Genomic DNA, 17,003 nt, shown 5'->3' on the forward strand with positions numbered 1-17,003 from the left:
CTACAGGCATTTCATAAGACTGACTGAGCTTTGTCAATTGTGGTCTGCTGGGGCATGTGTTGAAATTCCTGAACTGAAACCAATAGCTACCAAGAGAGGATTTTGGAGGGGGGAGTGCCACTTTGTTTGAAGCCCAAAAGATTTTCAGTGAGGAAAATATAGCTTGTAAATTTGTTCTGTGTGTTTGGAAAGGTGGAGATTGTTATACGTTTACATGTCAAGGACCTGCAAGTTTTTAGAGAGGATTAGTAGCAGGGAGATGTTGGGAGTGATACCTCAGATTGAACATTTTGATACATTTTCTGGTTGTGATAACTGTTGTGGTTGCAGTTAATAAGGATTTAATCATTTAATCATGCTGGTGGTGGGGGCCACAGTGGATTTTTTGTTTTTGTTTCAACCTTTATTGAGAAAACATTCAAATATACAAACTGCACAGACATGTGCTCAACATGATATGAAGTTTAATGAACAAAATAACCAATAAGAAGAATTGGGGTAAATAAACTTAATGAATATCATGTTATGATTTCAAAAGCATACATTATTCTGATTTTAAAAGTTTACTGCACAATTTGACAGTTTTATTACTTTTTGATTGATTGATTGATTGATTGATTGATTGATTGATTGATACTTTAAAAATATATGTTTTTAGGTTTCAGAGTATATTCTTTAAATCCATTTGAAAATCCTGTGATATTGGGGGTAACTTTTGTTTTATTGCATTCATGTATGTGAAATGTATCATATAGAATCATTAGCCTTAGTTTACAGTGCATTCAGTGATTTATAGTCATCATGTTCAAAATGTTAACACTGACTATTTAATACCATGATTAAAAGTAACTGAATGTATACAATGGGTATAGAGTGGCGTGATTGCTGCAAATACATGTCTTCGAGATCCAATGCTGGGGGCCCCCACTGGATTCCCCTGGAGGCCCCTGGAGGCCCCCGGACGTCACCGTGCGGTTAGGTAGGGTACGCTCGATTTCTCAACCGATCCTGAGCGGATCCGCCCAGCAGGAAGTGGCTGACAGAGCAGAGAGAGAGAGAGAAAGAGAGCGAGAGCAGGCGAGTAAAGGCACAGCTGCATAAGAGTTAACCTCACAGCTACTTAGTCAGAAAGTTGTGAATTTATTAATTTGAAGCTCCGGCGGTGTCGCCTAGTGCGGCTTTTTTTTCTCCCCCTGAGCCCGGATAGAGGTGTCTGCTGTGGGCTGTGGCGGCTCGCTGGATGAAGTCAACCTGCGCATGAATGGCGGGGTTTTATCTCATTTCACCTAACGCCTGTGTCCTACGAGAAAGTAAGGTTTTTTGCCCGAGGGATTTAGCTTAAGCTCGAGCAGTGAGCCTGAGAGCAAGAGGAGGTTTTTGGTGCTTTTCTTTTGTCTTCATTTCACCCTTTCTGGATATTATCATGACGGTAAGTTGAAGCCTAAACGCGTTTTTTTTGTTTGTTGGTTTGTGTTATGTTTTGCTTAACGTCTTCCTGAAGTAAATATATCTAAACTGTACTGAACTCTGACCCACAAACTCAGCCGTTCACCTCTTTCAGTTTGGTTTATTTATATATTTAAATATTTCTAACTCAGGGTTAATGTAGAGCACTTTTTAATGGACTTTCCTGGTCAGTTTGAGTCGAGGGGCGTGTGCGTGTTAACTTAAGTTAGCTTAAAAAAACACGACATATTCTCATGTTTCTGTGGCCATACAGCTAGAATTTGAAAATTTTTACCCCTCTGACAAATCTTGAAAAAGAAAAAAAGCTGCTCTCCAGGTGTGTTGGAGCTTTATCTGTGTGTTGTTTACAGTAGCAGCAGCTTGTACAGTATGTGTCAGTTTTTACAGCCAGCTGTGACACACAGTCCATGTTTGCACAGACGAAGAAAACCGTGCAAAGGTTTGCAAAGAGCAGCTCAGAGGCTCTTTTTAAAGCATTTAAAAAAATGTTTTATTGAAATGCGAAAACAACAGTGAGTCAGGCACACTGCTGTTCATATTGTGCACAGAGGTAATCTTATTTAACTAAACTAGTGAAGTGGAGGATGACTGTACATGCTTTAAATAGGCCTGAAGCCCCCCCCCCCCCACACACACACACACAATACTCCTCTGTGATGGGAGACAGGAGGCAGGAAGAGTGGAAGTTGTCCCAAACTGTCGCCAGTGGTTGACCCTTCTTCCTTCTGTCTCTGACCTTTCATAGCATGGTCACCGATCAGAGGGCACATGACAAGGAGATGCACTGTGGCATTAGGGTTATTCCTAACAGATGCTGCCTTTTTTCTTTTTCCTTTGCCCCCTTTTCCCCCTCCTCTCTTCTCTTCTCTTCTCTTCTCTTCTCTCTCTTCTATCTTTGATCACTCCCTGACCCCGCTTATGGGCATGTATTGACTAGGTGGGTTTGATTTATGATGGTGTTTGACAGATCATAACTTGCTCCAGCAGTTCACCTTCGCAGGCGCAGCTTATTGGGAGAGGAAGGAAAGTGGACAGAAATAACAGTCCACGATGATTCGTCATCTTCTTCCCTTTCATCTCAGAAAATGCAGCCGTCAGCCTCTAAAACAAGTTTCCTATTGTATTCTTATCCGACAATTGGTGATCCAGTCATTAGTTGTGATTAGGATTAGCTCGTGTATGCAAAACAATACATCAAAAGTCTTTTAAATAGCTGCCACATAGTTTATGAATAATAAGAGGAATCTTGATGGGCACACTGAGCTTATGACATTTTGTGTTATCTTCTTAACATGGTGCTGCTCAGTACAGCGACCCTTTTACACGGTGTATTGGCAGTCATCAGACTGTATAATCGGTGAGATTAAAGGAGAATGATCAGAAGCAAAGATGAACTGGCATATACAGAGAAAATGTGGGTGTTGCTGTGGCTTTCAAGAATACAACTGAAGCCAGGAAGAGGGAGTATAACTACAGAAAAAGGGCTGGTTTAAAGATCACAGAACAGACAGAGAGAACATACAGAACGAAAAAGTGAAGAAACACAATCAAATGAGAGTGAAGGAGTTGCTGCAGCAGAGAGAAGAGGAAAAAAAGAAGCTAGGGTAATTAGAAGCGAGTGGGAGACGAGATGACGATTGCAAAAGTGGTTTGAAAGTGAGGAATGTACATGCCAGTGAATGAGAGATAAACAAAGTGAGGAATGTATGTACGGTGGAAAAAGTTGCCTAATTTTTAATCTGGAATCACCTCCTTTTGAGGTACCTAGTGCATGTTTTCCTCTTCCTGTCATCGTGTCAAAAGCTTTAAAAAAACAAAAAAAACCATAGGCCGGATCCTGGAAATGTCTTTGGGCATGTTTAATAATGTATCTTCTTCTACCGCACTGCTGGAGCAACAGATGTGCAAAATATGAACAGAGGAGTTACTGTAGACACGCCAGTTCCCACTGCAAATTTCTTCAGTTTACATATCTTTCCTCCCATCGCTAAGAATGAGCTGCTCCAAATCCTCATCTTCCTGCCTGACTGTCATCTTCTTTTTCTTTTTTTTGTTCTCATTCTTTACAGTCACTCTTGTTTCCTGTTCCTTTTTCACACCTCATATGTTTCTGTCTGTGCAACCCTTGCCCCTTTTTTCTTCATGCATCTGGTATGCTGCAGTGCATTCTGTTATGCAAACATTAATAACAAAGGACTTTGTTGGATATTATCATCAAATATCCTTAAATATTAAAGTGATAAAATTGGACTAAAGCATTAGATAGAGGGTGATCTAAACATATGCATGTGTTCCAAAACATATTTAAAGTATAAATATTTGTCCTGTGATTAAATACATCAGTACCAACTGTATTAGTGTCTGATGCAGTGTGTCCACAATAGAAACTGGTTGATGGCCTTTGTGGTGAAAGAAGTCAGCAGTATTGTATCTGTTGTACAATGATAAAAAATAAACCTGCGGTTACTGCGTAGTTCTTGAGAGATATCATGTTGAGTATTGTGAGTCGCACCCCTTAATGTCTTAGTGTTTACAGTTTGATTTGTGTCAAGTCACATTCTTTTCCTTCTCTGTTTGCGGTAAAAGGCTCTAAAAAAAGAGTTCCTCTTTTCAGTTTTTGTATTTGTAACAGTTGTGTCAAGCATTCAGTTGAAGGTCAGTGAATGATGAAGCTGTCTGCTCTCTGTCTCGCAGCCCGACCTCCTGAACTTCAAGAAGGGATGGATGTCAAAACTAGACGAATGCGGAGAGGTAAAGTACAGTACTCCTCCTCCTCCTCCTTGTCCTTCTCCCTCCTTCCTTCTTTATTACCCCAAGTCTTCCCTCCACCCCCCCCACCCCCCCCCCCCCCCCCGTTCTTAATGAGAAAGGTTGTGTGTAAGGCGATAGCGGAAGATTATCCTTGTTATCACAGTAATTGCGTGGTGGCTGGAGGCACAACAGGTGTCTCCTCTCTTTGAATGAAACGCTTGAGTGAGCGTGCTTCTCGCTTCACACATCCTGTAGGTCTGCTGTTTAAACACGAAGCCTCAAATGTCAATAATCATCTATTTGCTCTTACGATCTTAAATATTGTCGTTGTTTGGTTGTGATTTTTGTCACAGTTCCACTTCGGTGTTTGATGAACTGACATCTGTTTTTCTTTAGTGGAAGAAGCACTGGTTTGTTTTGACTGATGCTGGCCTGAAGTACTACAGAGACTCGAGTGCAGAGGAGGTATTTTTTTAATTGGGCATCTGAGCATTTCAAGCATAAACAAACGCATTGTGTTATTTATGACAACAGACACACAAAAAGACAAAAGACACACAGTGTGAAGGTTTTGTTGTGTTTTCTGTGCAGAAAGATGACTTGGACGGGGAGATTGACCTAAAATCCTGTGTGAAAGTGTCTGAGTTTGATGTGGGGAAGAATTATGGCTTTCAGATACAGGTGAGTTTCACACTCTTTCACATAATGTGTGTGTGTGACTGCTTTTCTTCTCTATATTCATCCCTTCTTTTCTTATCAGCGTCAACCACACCCACTCTCAGTTTTCTTAATACTCTGCTATCATGACTCACATCTCTGTCCGTTTCTCCTCCACCTCTCTCTTTCTCTCAATACTTCCTCTCTCCGTTTTCCTTTTATCATCTTCATCTCACCCCAATTCTGTCACATCCCTGTGTCTCCTTAACCTGCTTTTCTCTTTTGTTATCCAGACACGGGAGATTGTGTTCACGCTGTCTGCCATGACAGCGGGGATCAGGAGGAACTGGATAGAGGTTTTAAAGAAGTGCATCCGGCCCAGCAGCTCGCCAGACCTCACACAGTAAGTGACATCAGAATTGTTAGCAAAGAGTTAATCAAAGGTTAAAAAGTTGAATATGCTAATATATGAGATCCATCCATTTTTGAGAAACGTGTATTGGAGGGCAGTCAGTCTTATGCTGCCTTATTGACGGAAAATAAACAAATGATGATTTTACAACTGATCATTTTGAACACTTATGATGTAAAAACGCCTTTATAAAGTTGAGGATTTACTTGGTTTTCTCTTTTTCTGTTAGTTAGCTTCACATAGTTGTTTGTATTTGCATTTTTCGGTATTGATTACCAACTTTGATCATGACATGACATTTTCCTTCCATGGCGGTCCTAATCTAAAGTAGGCACAATAAGATTTAGCAAAATTTAGTGGCTCAGCGTCACAGCTTACCTTTGTGGTTTCCATTGGTGTTGTGTAAACAGTGGTGGACTGCAGTGTTTTGTGTAATCACGGTGATAAGAGGGCCAGTTAGTGTGAAACTGTTGTGGCAAGAGGCGAGGTTGTCCCACATGAACAAAATGCTGAAGTTCAAATGCAGTTTTCAACCAAAACAACCAATTTAGAGGCAGGGTGCTCCTTTAAAATGTAGCTCAAACAGAACCAAAGAGATGATTTTTTTACCTCCACATTTCCCTTTGAGGTATGTTGACTTTGTTTAAATGTCACTTGGGCTTGGATAGCTTGTGATAGACAGTTTACACTATTATTGGTATTCAAAAATTGTGATAATATTTAATCTGAAAATATCACAAAATGAGTAGAATATGTAGTAATAGGTTTATAGCAGGGTGCTCTCATGAGACTCTTTACAAGCCCAAGAGGTAAACAATGCAGTCTTGCAAATGTGTGCTCAAGATCTAAGGGTGGAGATAGATGAAGCTACGGGGGCAGGTAAATGGGAGTAAGCTAAACACATATTCATATGTAAAAGAGCAAAGGAACTATAATTGAGGTTTCTGCATCACCTTCAGATATTGCCTCAACTCAGAAATAAGAAGTGGGCTTGGTGTATTAAGTGCAGTTAGGAGGTTTGTAGTTTAATACACACTATATGGACCTGTGTACACATTCAATGTTTCTTGGTGAAAGTAGTTTCAAAGCTAAATTTGGTTTTCAATAAGGAATTGGATTTGGATGCAGCGTGCCTTCTGTTAGGAATGCCACACCTACAAATCAAGGGGACTTGCCAGGGTGCAAAATTAACTTTTTTTGTCCACTGGCCAAATGGCTGATGGATAAAAAAAGTGAATGTTTATATTTTACCAGCAGCTCTATAGATTACCGTTGTTGTTTTTGGCTGATGAGTGCAGCAAATCTACTAGCCACTACAGCTACATATTTTACCAGCTGGTGGCTGATGCTAATCTTGTGCTCTTAGACTTGCGGGAACAAAATAGCTGAGTGCATGTAAAAGCATATTGCTAAAATGCATTTCAAATAAGCCATCATCAGTCTTAGAGTGGCATAAAGCAATATGCAACCTTTCACCCATTATATATCTGACATAGTGGTTTACAGGTAAAATTGGTATATTTTATCATATATGGACATTATTTCTTGATTGTGTGGGATGTATATTATCCAATTTATTCTGGAAAGTACTTCCAAGGAATGATGGCTGAGTGCTGAAGGAAGGCAGTTTTAGAGTGGAAAATGTAACAATGTAAGAATTGATTGATTTAAAAAAAAAAAAAAAAACTAATGACTCGATACAACAGTAACTGTAACTTGCAACTTCTTGCCCCCGAAACGCAACACTTAGTGAAGTTATATGCTTTATTCTTCATGCCTTTGAAGTGCTTGCTGCATATTGTTTCGAGATTTGCTGACTCAGCATTCTTGAAATTGCACATTTCAGGTCTTGCCGCAGCTCGGCCGTGACTATATACAGTCAGATAAGAGGCTCCGTGACTCACATGCACCAGGCAACCTTTTCCCCCGAGGAGTATCAGTCTCTGTATATTTTGCCTCTTGAAGAGTTTGATTGATTACTTTTTTCCCCATCATGACTCACCACCAGCTGTGCTGTGATGTTACTTGTTTTATCCGCCCTGATGAATTTGTGATCTATTAATCACGTCTTTATTTTATTAGAATTAGTTGTTTTTCTTTCTTTCTTTTTTAATTGTCCTGAATGTGTATATTTCTTTTGGCTCTAGGTTGCCCGACAGCAGCAGCGACAAAGAAAACTCCCATGCTCGCTTTCCACTGTCTTCACGTCGCCCATCATCTCGTCACGGCGAAGTTCAGTCAGAAGCGCCGACCTCCGCCCCTCCTTCTCATCGTACGTTCGACTATGTTGAGCTGTCCCCTGTTCCCGCCTCCTCCGGCACACTTCCAGCCAGTCAGAGAGAAGCAGGAGAGGGGCAGGGGAGGGAGCAGAGCCAGTGGCAGGAGGAGAGGACCAGAGACACCACGAACAGCCAGTGGGAGGCTTTGCTGTCCAGGAAGGGCACCGGCGTAGGAATGAACCTCAAGTCACGCCTGGACGAGGAAATAGAGAGAAAGTGGGGCGAAATCGAACGCATGAATATAAAAGAGACGAGCTCCTTATCATCACTGGGGATGCGGTCAAGACAGCCAGCCGATGAGGCGCTGCAGAGGGAGGTAGTGCATGGAGTTGATTTTCCAATTTGCAAATTATATAAAATGCAAATTAACCCTTCATCTGTCTGGATGAAGTAAACATTTCCTGTTTCTGCCCTTTTAACACTCAAGTTCTTCTTTCTCGCTTCTGCTCTTCAACAGTGTTTTCCATCTAATATACAAATTAATAAAAATAGAAAGAATACAAATAGTGATATGGGAAATACTGTTGAAACTCCTGTCTGTTCTCTCTGTGTGTAGTGATGTGAATCTTTGGTTTGCACCTGTGTGTTTGCTGTGTCTGACTATAAGGCTGTCTACACATGATACACAGGCTGAGCTGCAGCCTGTGATGTGTAGTTCAATAGTTCTTATGATTTATAAAGACAACTGCTTTATGTTAGAGAGAAGCCTTTATGCTTCTTTTTTTACATTAATATTTTTACAGTGCAAGATTCCTCCTTGATGTTTAAGATTCATCTATAGATCGAATATGATTGGACAGGCTTTGAAAGGTCAGAAGTGAATAGTTTGAACTTTGTGCGTAGGAACAGCTATAAAACTCAAACGCCGCACAGTGAAGTGCGAGTGAACGTTAGCATCAGCCAGCTGTCCATAACAAAACAAAGGCTCCAGCTGGTGTGTAGTGGTTCTGTCTATAATCATATGTTGATCTTGTGTTGACAGTAGGACTAAAGTATTCATTTAGTTTATTCTGTGTGCAAGTCAGTGAGAATGCTGATGGTTAAGCATAGAGTCGTACCTCACTGTTGGTCATCCAAAAAAACGTTTATTTCTGTCACTGCTCGTCTCTCACTGCCAACACCTGCTTCCGTAAACATGCTCATCACATTTAAATGTTAACTTAGTCGGCTTCTGTCTCTCAGTGGGCTTTACCTCCGTCTTTGTCTTTTCTCAGGTGGCGTCACTGAGGCAGCAGCTGGAGCAACTTCAACAAGGGGGGAGAGTGGGAGTGGGAGGGAGAGGAGGAGGGGGAGTGCGGGGCGGCTGTGGTCCCGAGGCCCCCTGCGGCCGCAGCCTGGCAGCCATGGAACGCGCTCACCGACAAGCGCTGGAGGAGCTGCAGAGGCAGCACGAGCGTCAGATCAAGGAGCTGGAGAAGGAGAAGGGCAGGCTGCTGCTGGAGGAGACCCAGGACACAGCACGAGGTCAGCAGGCCACACAGTGTAGAAAAGTGTCTCAAGACCAGAATGATTGTGTCATTTCTCAACTGAGAGGATCATTTTAGCAGTGTTGTGTGTGAAATGTAATGTTTACTTAGTCAGAGCAGTCATTAAAGGGTGATAAGGATAATTAGTTGGATCTGGGTTAGGGGCAAAGGTCAAATAGAGTTTACTTTTAACTTTCAGTGTTATAGGTGTTGACACTACCATCATAAAAGGACTTGGAACACTGATGGCCCTACATAACGGAGGAACAATGAATGATCAGACACACAGTCTTGAGTTTCTCTGACTGGCATGCATTAGCTCACCAGAGCAAGCTGCGGTCCTTTTTTTGTGATTTGCGTCACCTGTGTGCAACTCCTCCCATTTCAGCAATTAGGCAAAATCAATCAATGTAAGAACAAACAAAACTCAACAATAGGTATATATGTTATTGTCGTCTTCTGGTTATTTTTGTTGAACTACATTGTGATCAAATCATGTAAAAGCATGGCCGACAGGACCTTTACTCTCTTCTGTATTCCACTTTCATATTTGGGTGTTGAATGCATGTGATTCATATAATTTGGCATTTAACAATAGAATACACATAAATCACACTTTCTCAGTTGGTCTTGATTTCTTTTACCATCCTAAGTGTCCCTGAGCTCCTCCAATCCGGAAAAATGTTTGTGCCAGTCAGTCACCAGAAGATCACACTGAATTTTTGTCACACTTGTTTTTCAGTGATGGAAGCTTTGAAGAAAAAACACAAAGAAGAACTGGAGAGAGAGGTTGAGAAAGTCAAGAGGCTAAGCAGCGGAGTGCTAGACTCACAGACTTTGCAAGCCCAACAACAGTAAGTAACATCAAATAATTTTTTATATAGAGAACGAACACTGTCTGCCCAGATACTTGTGGGCACATGAAACTAACCAGCAACACAATAAAGCAGTCTGTATATCTGCGACCATGAAACACCTTAATATCACCATCAGTTTAGAAAAAAATAACCAACTATATTGATTTGTTTGAGTGATAATCTAAAAAATTAAAATAACAAAAATGCATGCTGGAGTTCTTCCACTTGGAATAAGAACTTCTGTCCTAGCCTCCTAGCCTGTTGTTAGAAGCCCCACAATATATTGCCTTGAAAATAAATGTAGCCTAGTGAGTCACTGCAGGCCAGTATTGGTAATTTATATAAATAGCTCTCTTGTGCTTTTAAGTAGGAGCTAGTTGCCCACAAGCAGATTTTCTGTGAAATAAAAGGTGGAATTTGCAGACTCCAGGCAATCCAGAGTTCCTTGTCTAAGCAAGGCCATTACCACAGTGGCCACTGGGTCCTGTCAGGCACTTAAGGAATGTAGAAGAATTTGGTCATGGATTAGTTTTCCTTTGTAAGCTTCACAAGGCCTTTGACACAACGCTGTCTCAGTGGCTGCTACTGGAACCTGCATTTTAGAGCTTATCTGTGTTGCCTACTCTGCGTTTTTCACTCTTAGCATGCTCTTCCTTATTTTTGTGGTTATTGGTTGCGAGCAGTTAGATGGTTTAAAACCACAGTTGGAAATAGTTGCCTCATGAAAATGGAAAAACACCCATATCCTTTTCTACAGCGTGTTGCTGTTATTAAACACAATACATACTTAAATATGATACGTGCTATATAATATTTCACTTTAAATGCTTTAAAAGTATGCAGTAAGTGTAGAGCAGAATAAAGAAGCTAGCATGTTAGCTTCGGTTGTCTGTTCATGATGTACAAACAAGAAGAGATTTTCTCACCAGAGCATTGCTGTGACAGTTCTCTAATTCTGAGCTTTTGTATGTTAAATGTATGTTGAATGAATTTTATAGTTGTTTCCTGGTGATATGTAATCTTTGCTGTTTCTGTTGCAAAAGTAAGAAGATGATGTGACCTGTCATCAGGCAGAGTGCAGCACTGCAGTTATGTCTTCTGTTTAGTTCACTGAGGAGCCAACATGAACACGGTTTTATTTGTTTTTGCAGGACAGAGAGTCAGTCCTTACAGAGAGAGCTGGCCGGACTGTCTGAGCGCTACTCTCAGAAGTGTCTGGAGCTAAACCGAGCTGAGCAAAACAACGCTGAGAGAGAGAGGGAGATCAGCCGCAAGGAGAGGGACATGGAGCAGCTGAAGAAAGAGAACCAGGTGAGTTATCAGCAGATTTTTCACACGAATCAAAAATCAAAAATGAAGAGTGGAATCTAGACCAGCAAACTATTGTCTGCAAATGTATGCCAATCAGTGTTCATTATTCCAAATTAAGGAGACAAAATATTTTCCTCTGCAGGATTTAAAGGCCCGTTTGGCGGAAGAGATCAGCCGTAGACGATCTACCATCACAGATCAGAGCTCAGAGGACAACAAAGTCAGGACGCCCTGTGAATTAGAGGTAAAGGTTCTTATTCTGTCAAATCTGCTCAGACTCCAACTCTAGTCAGCATTTATAATCGTGGAGTTGCCTGAACATGCAACCAGCTCTCTCTGACTGCCTCCAATTAACCAAAAACCAAATTCCGTGTGCTGATTTGGATACTCATCTCACCTGAAAGTTGGATAAAAGAAAGTGTCAGATTAAGGTTAGTCTGTGATTGTACAGATGTACCTGTGTGCAGCTCATCTGATGCTGTGTACATTTGATTTAAATCGGTGCTTAAAACATGCAATCTGAAACATAGTAGTGTAGTCGTTAGTTAGCCCAATTACAGGGACATATTTTCCTGTTGTTCACTGCTACCACAGAAAAAAAAATCACTGAATTCAAAATCTCATTTGGTTTCATTGAATTGAATTGGCAGCAAAACTCAAAACCTGGACTAATTAGACCAGCAGAGAAAGTGTTTTGGGGTTTTTTGTTAGTTATTTGCAATTTAGTTGAAATAACCCCTACAGTCTTTAAGGTATTTAGATATGTTAATCTGAAACTGAACAGCTACCATGTTATGTAAAATGTAACATCAAGGTCTACTTTCTGAGACAGATTAAGACTAGTCCTACAATAAGGACAAGATGCTATGGAAATATCCATTGAGAAACAACTCTGGTCTTGGACTAGACTTAATCCCTGTCCGGGAAATGGGCCTCAAGTGTTTTTCATTTAATTTATGCTCTTCCTGGTTACCAAGCTGATGTTGTATTTTTCAGAATACAAAGGGAGTGTCATGACATGATAAACAATAATTGGCCAAAAGCCTAAGTTACTTTTATTTACTGTGAAAATTACAGAGAACGCCCACTGTGTCTATCATAAATCAGCCAGAACACAATTACTGTGTTTTTGGTGGACTCAAATCATAATTATAAGGATTTAGGGTCATAAAAAGATGTTGTATGTGTCTGTTTTTTTCCTTTCTTTTTGGCAACAAATGATAACCACACTGTTGTTTTTCTCCCAGGTCCTTCTCAGGGTGAAAGAAAACGAGATAGAGTACTTACACAAGGAGATCAGCTGTTTAAGGAACGAACTGCAGTTTCTTAACACGGTACTGTGTGTGTGTGTGTGTGTGTGTGTGTGTGTGTGTGTGTGTGTGTGTGTGTGTGTGTGTGTGTGTGTGTGTGTGTGTGTGTGTGTGTGTGTGTGTGTGTGTGTGTGTGTGTGTGTGTGTGTGTGTGTCAGTGGTGGAAAGTAACTAAATACACATTTCACATTTCAGATGTCTGAGTTGTTGACAGTTCCACCAAATAGTGCTTTTCCCCCCTAAACTTTTCACATGGTTTCATTTCAATAAATGTTCAAATGATCCAATATTTCAGCAAAAATCAAAGATAAGAGAAAAAGTCAGAACACTGAAAACAGATTTGTTTATCAGAACTTTGTTTTTGGTGTGTGTTATGACTTAAGTCAGTCTGAACCCTCCACTATTAGATAAATAGCATGGAATGTTAATCCTAACATTTTTGAATAAGGTATTGGTTAAGTGTCTTATAGCCTGGAAGCTTTCAGAAAATGCAGAGCAGCAAATTCACAAGGTCTATGTAAAACAGTAAAATAATACACACAAAGTTTATTTTCCAGGTATCTGATCTGTATAGTTCACTTAGATAGACAAAAACACTTAGAGAAATACTTCACTTTTGCCCCTTCATTATTTGGCACAGTTCCTAGATCTGGCAGATTATATGATATGGATCATGTTGCTTTTCTCAGAAACTAATGATATGAATCTCTTGAAGCATTTCCACTGCTCTCTTCTCTTCACAGGAGAAACGGCTGGCCTGTGAGCGATATACAGAAGTGAATGAGGAGCTGAGTGGGATGAAGGGCCGGAGCGAGCGGGAGATCCAAAGTCTAAAGGAGCACTTGAGGCTGGCTATGGCTGCTCTGCAGGAGGGGCAAAAGCTGGGTAACAGCCTGGACCACTGAGAGCCTGCTGCTGGTACTAATGCTCTGGCAGACACAGTTACAGGTGTGGACTGATGTAAAACAGGCGACGAAATGGCATGAAAAGCCATCAACTCAGCAACTGTCCCCATGGAGATTTTCAGAGCCAGACATTGGTTGGAATTTGTATTTGAGTTCAATTTTTTTTTCATTCTCTGTGTATTTTGTTTTCCAGGTGTGTCTACACCACATTGACTGAATCAAAGAGAGATACAAAAAAGCAGAAGAGATGATTGTCAGACTTGTACAATTCTGGCTGTGTGGGGACCATGATAGTGCCTTAGTTTTCAATTATTCTGCCAATGAGCAGTAATAGAGTAGCTATTAGCTGGTTTCATTACACTGGGCCACACATGATTTGTAAACCTGCACTTTTCATTTTTTTATTGTAGCTTTTGCTTTTGTGAGTGCAAGCATGTATGAGTGCGCATTTGGTCTGAAAACTGGAATATTTGTTGAAAGACATTTTTTTTTATTATCAGGTATTGTAGATAGAGTTCATACGGTTTCAGCTTCTTTTTTATTGGATAATCTTCTCATTGCGTCTGTGTCTACTGTTTGAGACAGCAGGCGTCAACAGTTACATGTAAGAGCTAGTGTCATCTCAGTTTTAGTATGTATTACAGCTTTTGAGTCATGTTTACTCCGTGAGAAGGGCACACGGTTCTTCAGAAATGGGAGCCTATCATTTGCTGTTTTGTTTTGTTTTGTTTTTTTTAACCTGTGCTGGGTTATTTTTGTGAATATGGAATGCAGAAAAAACATATTGGGAATAATACAGGACAAGACGGCAAATGTTTCTAATTCCCGGCGGGCTGAATCGGAAGTTGAGCTGTGATTGTGTGAAAGCAAATTCAGGCTCAACTTTCTTTGGGGATGCTAGTGAAAGCTGTTGAATGAATGTTGTCCCGTGTCACAATTTTTTTTTTTTTTTTTTTTTTTAACCATGACTGTGAGAAGCAGGAACTATATAAAAATCAAGCTTCCAGTCCCCCCTAATCATTACTGGCCTTTATGGTGCTGTCACCACAATGAATGACAAGTGTTGCATTGATGAGCCAATTTTTTTATTGACAGTATGTATTGTGATAAAAAAGACTTATCTACCTACCTTTTGAAAAAATATCTATATATTTAATGTTCTGTAGAGCCTGTATCATCTTTGTAAATTATACACTTTTTGCAATCAATAAAATAAGGTTAATAGAAACATGTTTGTACTGAATTCAATGATGCTGTACATCTACTGCTGACTAGAAGCAAATACATGCTTATATCTGTTCATTTCATTTTAAACTAATAGAATATTGCCACACATACAGTACAAATCTGTTCACAGATTATTATTACTGTATGAAAGCTTAATGTGTCAGAAATGTACAAGAAACCCTGCAATGTCTACTTCTTTGGAGGTATTTCTAATATTTTGTCAACCTCAGTAATATTTTGAATATTACAAAGCAATTACCTCAAGTATAATGATGTGTAATATGGTTTAATAATAAGTATAACATAACATAAATAAATACATAATGCCTTGGAGCTGAGTGTCGATAATAGCAGACTGACTGCCTGCTGTCTTGATCAGCCAGTCCTCTAGGGGGCACCACTTTGTCAATATCGAGTACGTAAAAGGGGGAATGATACAAAGGAAATATAATATGTAAATACTTATATTTGAAACATAAAATTGTCGACTAACGTAAATTATTTAGTTACTTATTTGTTATCAATATTTCATATTTTTGCTATTTAAATGTGTTTACATCATAGACTGGTTTACATGTTACCGTTGTTTGAGTTTGGCTGTTGTCAATAAAGTTTAGAAGAAAAGAAAAAACGACACTCAGGCAGCAGTAATGGCGTCCTCCGCGGCGACCCGAGCGGCGGCTGGTGCCTCCAAAGTTGTCAAACCAATATTTAGCCGGGACCTGGATGAAGCCAAGCGCAGGGTCCGGGAGCTGTACCGGGCCTGGTACCGTGAAGTCCCTAATACAGGTATGTGGGTCCGCTGTGTCGGTAAAACGTGTTAAAAGAGCAGCGGGAGCGTCAAGGTCGTGTCTATGTGGAGGTCCAGCATAATAACTAGCATAAGCTGCAACCTAACCTAAAACATATAACGTTATACATAAAGCTAGCTGTTATGTGCCTCTTCATGTGTGATATTCACCTATTGCTTAGCTAAACGGAATAATTAGCATCTACGGAGTGATAGCGTTCATACCTTGCAGTTTACTCCTTCACTTATTTTACAGGCTCTGAAAAGCAACTGTAACATGTGTTTCATTTAAATAAATATTTAAAACACTGTACTTTCATTACAGCTTCTGAGTGTTACACTTAAGAGTGGTTTAAAGAACAACGCTGCTCACCTCCATGCTTATCATATGTTCTGTGGGCCCATATTTCAGGATGCCCCGTCTTTTTTTCTTCTTTTTTTTTTTACAATGTTGCAAAGGAAAATCTTCCAAATGAGGCATTTATAGTTAACACTTTGATATTGGATAGCCTCGGGTTAAAAGGTTATGATTGTAGTCTTTTTTTTCCCTAGTTTGGCACCTCTGAGAGCTTAGGTAGAACCTGTGTTTACATTTTAGCCCTCGTTAATTCATCAGAGGCGCAGTCTGGTTTTCCACCTTAATTTCTCCTTTTCACTCCCTTAATGACTGGGTATAGGAGACTAATGTTCTTTTCCATCATAAAAAAATGAGTCTGGTTTCAGTATTTTGTAATTCTCAACACCAAAAATGAATTGATCCTTACATCAAATATGTCCTGTTTATCCAAAACCTGTTGTATTTAATTCGTCCGTGCTATTAGTAAAAAATCAAAAACACAATTATAAGCCTCATCATTGAACGGATGTGATACATGTAGTTGTTTTTTATATCTTAAGGGATTTAGTTGACAAACAGAATAACAGAAATGAAACCATTCTTATCGTTTTAAATAAATATAATTAATATTAGTTATTTGGTGAAGTTGATGTGGTGATTTTTTTTTTGCTTGTAATTCTTCCTTTTCAGTGGCGCTGTTTCAGCTGGACATAACAGCACGACAGGGAAGAGACAAAGTGAGGGAGAAGTTTGACATAAACAAGCACATCACCGACCCCCGTGTGATTGATATGTTAGTCATTAAGGTAAAAACCTTTCAACTTCTTATTTGAAGCAACTAGTAATTTGGTCCTTGCTTTGTTTTTTTTAAAGACAATGTGCCACAGGCTGCATCACAGTCAAATAAATGTAGATGTAGGCTATTACACGACAAATAACATCCCGTTTCTTTTCATGTGTGCTCAAGAGTTTTTCTATGCGCATTTTATTTAATCCTCAGGGGAAAATGGAACTGCAGGAAACGATCCACGTCTGGAAGCAGAAGACTCACATTATGCGCTATTTCCACGAGACTGAGGAACCTCGTCCCACTGACTTCCTGTCCAAATTCTACCGGGGTCATGACCCATGAACAGTGTAGATGTTTGCTTACCTTTGACCCCACTTTCCTTGTGTCCAGTGTGACAGATGTTCCCCTTAACTGTAAATACAAACATAACTCTCACATACATGT

The 17,003-nt window shown here is 40.0% G+C and overlaps 2 protein-coding genes across 3 annotated transcripts; both read left to right on the forward strand.

The window, feature by feature from the left end:
- The first annotated feature begins 1,073 nt into the window (after nucleotides 1–1,073).
- Nucleotides 1,074–14,618, forward strand: triobpb (TRIO and F-actin binding protein b). Of its 2 annotated transcripts, XM_062439482.1 has the most exons (13): nucleotides 1,074–1,429; nucleotides 4,162–4,218; nucleotides 4,615–4,683; nucleotides 4,810–4,899; nucleotides 5,169–5,278; nucleotides 7,435–7,882; nucleotides 8,781–9,030; nucleotides 9,775–9,886; nucleotides 11,041–11,200; nucleotides 11,343–11,444; nucleotides 12,448–12,534; nucleotides 13,254–13,458; nucleotides 13,609–14,618. In XM_062439482.1, the coding sequence occupies exons 1-12, from the start codon at nucleotides 1,424–1,426 to the stop codon at nucleotides 13,413–13,415; spliced, it is 1,653 nt and encodes a 550-aa protein (XP_062295466.1). In that variant the 5' UTR covers nucleotides 1,074–1,423; the 3' UTR covers nucleotides 13,416–13,458; nucleotides 13,609–14,618. The 2 variants fall into 2 exon arrangements, with proteins under 2 accessions (XP_062295466.1, XP_062295465.1); XM_062439481.1 differs by having other exon boundaries at nucleotides 13,254–14,618.
- A 656-nt stretch (nucleotides 14,619–15,274) lies between these two features.
- On the forward strand, nucleotides 15,275–16,994 carry ndufa6 (NADH:ubiquinone oxidoreductase subunit A6). The gene is made up of 3 exons (XM_062438949.1): nucleotides 15,275–15,431; nucleotides 16,460–16,575; nucleotides 16,770–16,994. The coding sequence occupies exons 1-3, from the start codon at nucleotides 15,293–15,295 to the stop codon at nucleotides 16,899–16,901; spliced, it is 387 nt and encodes a 128-aa protein (XP_062294933.1). The 5' UTR covers nucleotides 15,275–15,292; the 3' UTR covers nucleotides 16,902–16,994.
- Nucleotides 16,995–17,003: the final 9 nt, after the last annotated feature.

The sequence above is a fragment of the Scomber scombrus genome, chromosome 18 (assembly GCF_963691925.1).
Source record: "Scomber scombrus chromosome 18, fScoSco1.1, whole genome shotgun sequence".
In the NCBI taxonomy this organism is placed as follows: Eukaryota; Metazoa; Chordata; class Actinopteri; order Scombriformes; family Scombridae; genus Scomber; species Scomber scombrus.

Coding starts and splice junctions, on each gene's coding strand:
- ndufa6 (XM_062438949.1), top strand. CDS start 15,293: ATGGCGTCCTCCGCGGCGACCCGAGCGGCGGCTGGTGCCTCCAAAGTT. Junction 15,432..16,459: donor CCGTGAAGTCCCTAATACAG/GTATGTGGGTCC, acceptor CTTCCTTTTCAG/TGGCGCTGTTTCAGCTGGAC. Junction 16,576..16,769: donor TTGATATGTTAGTCATTAAG/GTAAAAACCTTT, acceptor TTTAATCCTCAG/GGGAAAATGGAACTGCAGGA.
- triobpb (XM_062439481.1), top strand. Junction 7,883..8,780: donor ATGAGGCGCTGCAGAGGGAG/GTAGTGCATGGA, acceptor GTCTTTTCTCAG/GTGGCGTCACTGAGGCAGCA. Junction 9,031..9,774: donor GACCCAGGACACAGCACGAG/GTCAGCAGGCCA, acceptor CTTGTTTTTCAG/TGATGGAAGCTTTGAAGAAA.